General features: G+C 45.9%; 1 protein-coding gene across 1 annotated transcript in view; it reads right to left on the reverse strand.

Annotated features, from left to right (window-relative positions):
* Positions 1 to 149: 149 nt before the first annotated feature.
* mxd4 (MAX dimerization protein 4) overlaps positions 150 to 7,793 on the reverse strand; it is a 27,323-nt gene continuing 19,679 nt past the window's right edge. Inside the window, exons 4-6 of the mRNA XM_019861969.1 lie at positions 3,607 to 3,721; positions 2,485 to 2,647; positions 150 to 1,160 (exon numbers count right to left, since the gene is read on the reverse strand). Of these exons, the coding sequence (XP_019717528.1) occupies positions 991 to 1,160; positions 2,485 to 2,647; positions 3,607 to 3,721 (448 nt within the window). The 3' untranslated portion in view covers positions 150 to 990. The remainder of the gene's footprint in view (positions 1,161 to 2,484; positions 2,648 to 3,606; positions 3,722 to 7,793) is intronic.

Here is a 7,793-nt window from a genome sequence, read left to right on the forward strand (position 1 = left end):
CCACACCATAGGGTGTTATAGTGTAGTGGTCAGTAGTGTGGAATAGTGGTGAGGCAAAACAAAAAAGAAAAAAAAAAAGGGGGGGAGGCGGGGACAATAAATAATCAAATTGCTCATGTTCTCTGCGGCAGTTCTTTTTGAACTTACTCTTTTTTTTTTTAACACGCTGCTATTATTTTGAACACAGCTTTAGCTTCTACGATGAATAGGCAGTATACAAAAGAAACGATATTTCATGGAAACCTACGGTGCCGGTGCACCGCATTTTCCGTTGTTTCATTGTTAGAACCAGGCCAACTGGTTCTCCTTCCCCAATCCGGTGCTAAGACAAAAATGTTTCCTGATTCTGGCGTGGGAAAAATATTGATCTTTTCCTCGCCCACAAGTGTCTTGACTATTGCTTGTACTGTGTGGCGTGGCAGGCTAATGAGGTCCTAGTTGTGTACAGACTGCGGAATCACCTGCGGAGGCGGTTTGCATACTTGAAGGCCTTTGTCTGCGTGTTATTGCCATGTGGAAATGACACGGAGCTTTTTTGTTGCGTTATTGTCTGACGCGCGCACACACACATACACGCACATACACACTGACTCCCAAATCCTGACGAACAAGTTAAAGCTATCCATCTCACCACAGAAGTCCCCCACTGCTGTGAGCCTGCAGCGACGCGGGCTAAAGGGCCGGTTGGTTGGGTGGGTGTTTGGTTGACTGCTTGTTGATTTTTGTTTTTGTTTTTTTTTTTTGATTGGTTGCTTGGTCAGTTGGTTGGCTGTTTGGACTAATTGATTGGCTGGCTGCTTGGTTGGTAAATTATTTGGACTTTTGGTTGTTTGGGACATGACACATGAGGGTGAAGTAGGTAGGGTCAGGGAGGGAGAGCTGCGTGGCGTTCATCGGGTACCGCCTTTGTGGACTGCTCTGATGTGGGTCGTAGTGGTGGTCTGGAGGTGAGGGCGGGTCGAAGAAGCTGTACCGTCTGGTCACGGGAGTCTAACAGTGGTGCGGCTGCAGTCTGTGGGAATGTGGCGCCGTGTAGCTGGTGTCGCTGGAGCTGCTCTGGAGGCTGTAGTGGTCCTCCTCCTCCTCTTCCTCGGGGTCACTGAGGCTCCCCACGCTGTCGACCTCGACAGGGGTGAACTCCATACCCTCAATGTCCACCTCTGCACCCACACACACACAAAAAAACAAAGAACGCAAACTCTTTAAGTGCATATCCCAATACACCACCACAATCCCAAGATATCATCTGACAAACATTATCCTTCAAAAGGCTTGCATATTATTGGATTTTGAAAAAAATCCTCATGAAGTGCGTCTTTACCATCCACTCCATACCGAGGCTGAACTAAGCTCCACCCCGACATTCAAAGATCGCTCAGTCAAGATGCATCACTTCAACAATACTTCCTTGACCCCAATTACGACTTTCTTGTTAGCCAGGGCTTTGGTGCCACCTCATAGCATTTTGGGGGGATTACCGAAACGAGATCACAGTGAGGTCCACGGGTCATAGACTAGGCAGAAGAATGCAATTAAGGTGTTGAAATGAACAACATGGGGTTAGGGTTAGGGTTGGGTGTGGGTTAGGGTTGGGGTTCGGGTTTAGGGTTAGGGTTAGGGTCAGGGGTTAGGTATGGGGTTGGGCTTAGGGTTACGGTTAGGGTTGGGGTTAGGCTCAGGGTTAGGGGGTTAGGTTTAGGATTAGGGGTTAGGGTGAGGGTCGGGTTAGCGTTGGGGTTCGGGTTGGGGTTAGGGTTGGGTCTGAGTTAGGGTTGGGTTAGGGGTTAGGGTGAGGGTTGGGTTGGGTTAGCGTTGGGGTTCGGGTTGGGTCTGAGTTAGGGTTGGGTTAGGGTTTAGGGTCAGGATTAGGCTTAGGTTTTAGGGCTGGGGCTTACAGGGTTAGGTTTAGGGTTAGGGTGAGGGTTTTGGGTTAGGTTTAGGGTCAGGGTCAGGGTGTGAACATGTGTGTCAGGCATCTCTCGATCATGACTGAGTGGAAGAGCACATGGAGCTGCGGCTCAGACCACGGTTTTGCTGAATGTACAACCAACAGTGCTGCAAAAAACCTTTCTCTTCCAGATTTATGTACAGTGTTGCGAAGTCATCTTCAGTCTTCACACACAAAGTCGCTGTTCCTGGATTGCTATATGGTACAGGTATTCTGTTTGTATTTCTGGCAGTAAACCCACTGCTTATAGTTGTGCGAATGTTTTAGTCTTTGTCAATTTACCAATTATTTAGATTCTTTGTGTGTGTGTGTGTGTGTGTGTGTGTGTGTGTGTGTGTGTGTGTGTGTGTGTGTGTGTGTGTGCGTGTGTGCGCGCGTGTGTGTTGTTACTGATTGTGTCGGTCTACCCACACAGGGTATGTGAATGGTTGTCTCATTGTGTGAGTGATGAGGCTTATTTTCCACGTCAGCAAATCCACCGGTCAGACACCCCCGCCGTTTGAAGCACAGCATTGATGTATCCGAGGTCAGCGTACCTTGCTCAGAGTCGGTGGAGATGGTGGAGCCCATGCTGTCAGTGCGAATGCGCTCCACAGAACCAGAGACAGAGAGTTGCTCGAGGCGGCGTTTGAGGTAGCGATGCTCTCTCTGCAGCTGCTCCTTCATGTTTAAAGCCTTCCTGTCCTGCTCTTCCAGCTTCTGCAAACATATACAGACAAAGGCCACTGATGTTGGATCTATGCTAATTTGCATCAGAAATGGAAGCAAAATTTCACTCAGGTACTCATCTCCTCATCTCATGCGTGTGATATTCAATGTAAGCTACAAACGACACAAGAGATACAACCGCACAAAAAGATTGTTGACAGTTGAGTCATCCCATAAGTCGAACTCTCAGTTTAAGATGGTGACCGATAATATGAAAAATATTCAAGCAAGAAAAAAAAAAAAAACTCGGCAGAAAAAACAAAACTGAAAGTCTAGCAAACCAGTTTTATTTTCACTCCAACTAGGCCAAGGTACAAAATGTTTAACAAGTGCATTTCAACATCTATGAAGGAAGTGGCCAGATTCTTCTTTTTTTAGTGTTGGATTAACGAGAAGTTTCATACCAAAGAGGCTGTTCTCTGGTCAGACAACATGACACGAATCATCCTGTAATGTTTGCACAGAGACAGCATGCACAATAAACAGGAAATGAAGGGTTAAAACTGAATTTTCCACCGACCACATGGCACTGCTGCTTCAACTGCTCATAAACAGAACAAACGTTGTTACTTCAGCTTTGCTTTTAAGCAGACATCTGAAAATTTTCGCCCCCCGCCCCACCAAAAAAAAAACATGGTTATTTGGAACTCCTCTATTTGAAGTCTTACTACCTTGACCAAAGCTCCAGCTAAAGAAAAACAAGCTCCAAGCAACATGCTTCACCCTGGGCATGGTGTTGTTCTTGTTTACGTATCTTGTGGAAGTGTGTCATGAAGTTAGTCCTTCATGTCATCAACCCGTAAGACATTTTCTGCAAAAACAACACTGCGCTTCCCAAGAAGAACACCGTAGCGACAAAATTAGATCGAAGGAAGGGATCTAGCCAACCTTTGGCTGACAAACTAAAAAGGTCGTCTTTTGCATCTCGTTTGTGAAGCGTCCTTGAATACCTTGATGTGCATCTTGGCCCTTTTCAGCAAGCTCAGTGTGGTGTGTCTGGTGCTGTCTGGACCCAAAGGCACCAACTTCTTCAGCTGCTCCAAGTACAGCCGTAGTTTGGCACGCCTGAAAGCACACAAGTGGAGTGTGAGTGGGTGACTATCCAAAAGCAGTAAATTGTGAGACGTCGTGACCTTGAAGGGCCTTTGCAAATACTTCTGTTCCAAGACTCACTGTTCTTGTCTTGGGAGAGAAAATTAAAAAAAAAAAAAAAAACATCCACGGAGAAAGAGAGACTCGTTACTACACGATCAGGAATGATTCCCTGCGGATTTGCATGCTTGTCCTTCAAATGCATGTACCTCACCTGCGCTTCCCGACCTGTGTTAAGTGTGCTTTTACTCCTGTACAATGGTACCTCGACTCACGAAATTAATTGGTTCCGGAAGAAGTTTCTTAACTAGAACATTTTTGAATTCGAGACGCGTTTTCCATGTAAATGCCCTAATCCGTTCCAAGCACCCCCAAAATTCAGACATAAATGTTTTCTAAAGCATAAAAATGCATCAAAATATGGAACAAATACATGTTACAGTTAGATTAGTGCACAATAAATGAGCGTTGTGCATAATGTAAAAAAAAAGAATAGAGTAATGAATAAAAATGTTGGTCATTCAACTTTTAACTGCGTCCTCATCTGGGTTTTTTTTTTTGCCATCTTTAGTTCATGTTCTCTCTCAGAAGTGTTTTTGCCTGGCGTTTTGTAAAGAACTGATCCAAGGATGTTTGCTTTTGTCGGCTTTTAACAGTCCTTCGAAAATGTCCAAGGCAAACATCAGCATCGTCAGCGATCGCCGGACTGGTGAACACTTTTTCTGGGTGATTAACATTTACGTAAAACGATCGGAACGCCTAATAGCCCGAGGGGTGAACGACTAGGAAGCTGCATATCTATTTATCTACACACACATACACATACGGTAGAGGTCCCTCTTAGCCAATGGGATGCCAGGAAGATGGTCAGTAATAGCCAATGGCAGAGCAGCTCGAAGTATGTTGTGTTCAGGAAACTCTGAGCTGCGGTGAGCAGCCCATACTGTATTTTTTCCTTTGGTCTCTTGAAATTTCTTTCGTAAGAAGTGGTAATATTTTCCTGTTGAGGCTTTTCGTAATTTGAAAATTTCCGATGAAGAGATGTTCGTAAGTAGAGCGACCATTGTATCATACGTTCTTTGGTCAGAATCCGTTAATGGGTTTTAATGGGTTTGTAAACCTGATCCATTTCCTCCCGTGATTCATTTTGTCCTGTACATTTACCAAAATGTGTCACAACAAACTACAAGGCAGCTCTCTCTCTTCTCTTATTGGTCAGCAGCAGATGCAAGGACGAAGGTTCATCTGTTTGCACATACCTTTGTGAATTCACTATTCAGCATCATTCGGTTGTTTACGTTCATTTGTCACACGCATGGCTGTGAATGATGAACTGTGTTTGGAGTGTTTTCTCATCACAATCATCGGGAACAATAATTAGAATTCAATCATCGGCTTCATAAAAACAGCCAAGGGGGAAGCAAACTCCATTTAAACAAACTAAACCGGGCATAAGTGGGAAACCACGCCAAGGGTTCAGGGGCCGCCTTGTTGAACAGCTAAAGGATCTGTCGTAGGCTCCTGGAGAGTCGGAATAGAGAAACTTGGAGCAAATGTTATTGTGGACTAAAATGACAGGCATGGGAAGTTCCCCCTCGTACAAGCCGAACTCGAGAGACAAACTGCGGCCTCAAAAAGCCTTGCGTTGCAGCCAAGTCTCCCCCTTGCCAAGCTAATGTCCCTGAACCCGTAAGTCAACGTCTCTGTACATGCACATGTGCAGGTCTAATTCCACAATGGTGACAAAATAAAGCATCACCGCACAGATGGGCTTGTCTGTATTATCCAACGGGCTACTTTGATACTGAAAAAAAATACATCTCGGCGGATTAACTCCCTGTCTGTCCTTGGTCCATTCTAATTTGTTCATGAGGGCCTTTCAATCCTCCATTAGTCAAGCTTGTCCATGAACCATTTCTTTGTTCTGCTCAACCCCCCCCCCGCCCGCCCAGTCCCTCGTTCGTTTGGCTAACTCCTTCTGAATAGTAAACAAACCCCGACAATGGAAGGTCTCCACTGAACATTGCTGCAACCACAATAAACCTTATCAGGGAAATGAAGCTCTCTCAGAAGGGCGACATTTGGACGAGCTCTCACTCCTGACACAAGCACAGCCCTTTTCCCTGTTTCGTCTTCAGGAAGGGCGTTGCCAGCGCGTTGTACACAAGACCTTCTTAGAAGCCTGTTTCATCTTGAGGTCAGCCAGGGACCACCACCAGCTAGTCTCGGCGACCTCCTACCCACATCTGAAGTCCGCTCCAAGTTGAAAAGGAAATGAAAACTTGCTCAATGTCCTTTAAACAGACGTTACCTCTCTACAGGTGCATTTGGCATTCCCTGGAAAGGGCGTGTGAAAGTTCTCTGGTTCTTTTATTTCCTCTTGTCCCAAGGGGCAGTCGCAATCCCCCCTATATCCGCGGACCCCACCGCCTCACCCCTTTGCTCCACTCTGCCAATACCAACATATCCTCGTCCCGTCGGAAAACAAGTGTCTTCAGAGGACAAGGGCGGGGACTCCACCTCCAACCTGCCCCAGTCACCAGCCACATGAAGCACTTGGACCTTGTCCAGGGGAAGCAGGCAGGAAAGAGCTGGGGTCTGCAGCAAGGAGGAGGGGGATGGGGGGGGGTGGTATTGGTGTTTTTCTGGAAGGGAGCGGGCTTCGAGCGAGTGGATGACTTTCTCTCGGTTTGAAAAAAAAAAAAAAAGGGCTCTTTGAGCGCAGTGTGCTCAGCTGCACCAGGCAGCGCTCCATACACATCATCCAAAGGGTAACTTGAGCCAATGGGCAAGATTCTTGCACCCCACTTCCCCCGTCTGCCTCTCTTGTTCAGAAAAACAAAAACAAGGCGTTGCCTCGTACACTCGCCTGACTACCCGCTTCTGCCCCCAAGAAAATGGACATTTTTTGACGACTTACTCACTGAAACACCTAACCGGTAACCGCATAATTTAGCTGGCATGTAACAACTAGAAATGTGTATACAGATGCACTCCCTCCATTACTTTTAGCCGCAGATGGGCAAATGGCGGCTACATTTGCTTGATCCGCGACAGGGATGAACACTCTTTTAACGGAATGGGAGGATCACTCTTCTCTTGTTCATGAAAACACCAGTTTTCATGCAAGTCTCGCCCTGAGCAGATTAATGTTGTGATAGTGGAGCTATGACTGGAGCTTGACATCATGTTGATGTTCTGTGAAGCTCTCGATTCAAGAAACAGAATGAGCCAGAAAGCTTTGGATGATGCCAGCCACTGATTCATTCTGAGGTACTCGAGTGGGATTCCTGTATGTGAAGCCGGTGACTGAGAAATTTTCAAGGTCAATTTTTTTGAAAAACTGGACATCACTTGTCGCAGGCTGGCTTGTTTTGACACGATTAAGGGTTCATTCGCCACTTACACAGTGGCAACAACGAAGTAGCCCTATTTTCCTAAATCGAGCGCGAAGTGCAGACTAATCCAGACGTCAGCGTACAAGATTTTGAGCCAAAAGAGATGGGATGCTATTAGAATATTTTTAAAATGGTTAATGATTGTAATTGGTCCAAAGAGTTGATTTGTACAGTGATTCAGTGGAAATGTTCAACGCTGATGTCATATTTATGAATGAAATCCAGTGCTTTGCACCATAAATTTCGGCACAGCAAAGAATCTGTCATCCAGCACCTCGATTAAAAACACCCAAATCCTGTTAGACCCTAAACTGTGCTGCAAAAGAAACTAGCTTTTGAAAAATCAAAAATGTAGTCTATTTTTCTTTTTTGTGACCAAATTTGCAGATGCGCTGAGGGCGAGGCAGAAACGCCCACTATCAAATTCACAAACACGCTGAATTAGTCCATTGCCCCGACATGAAAATGACAAGGCGCCCGTTTTTACCTTGAGCGCAGACTACTTTCTGTTACCAAATTGTTGGATGATTCAGAGGCGACGCCACTACGTGTGCCGAAACGCCCAAATGGTCGCAACGCGGCTGGCTCCAAAGATGCTAGACTAGACTTGCATTGCCACGAAAATGAAGTTACGCCCGATTTTAGGC

This window comes from Hippocampus comes, unplaced genomic scaffold (assembly GCF_001891065.2).
Source record: "Hippocampus comes isolate QL1 unplaced genomic scaffold, H_comes_QL1_v1.1 scaffold7, whole genome shotgun sequence".
In the NCBI taxonomy this organism is placed as follows: domain Eukaryota; kingdom Metazoa; phylum Chordata; class Actinopteri; order Syngnathiformes; family Syngnathidae; genus Hippocampus; species Hippocampus comes.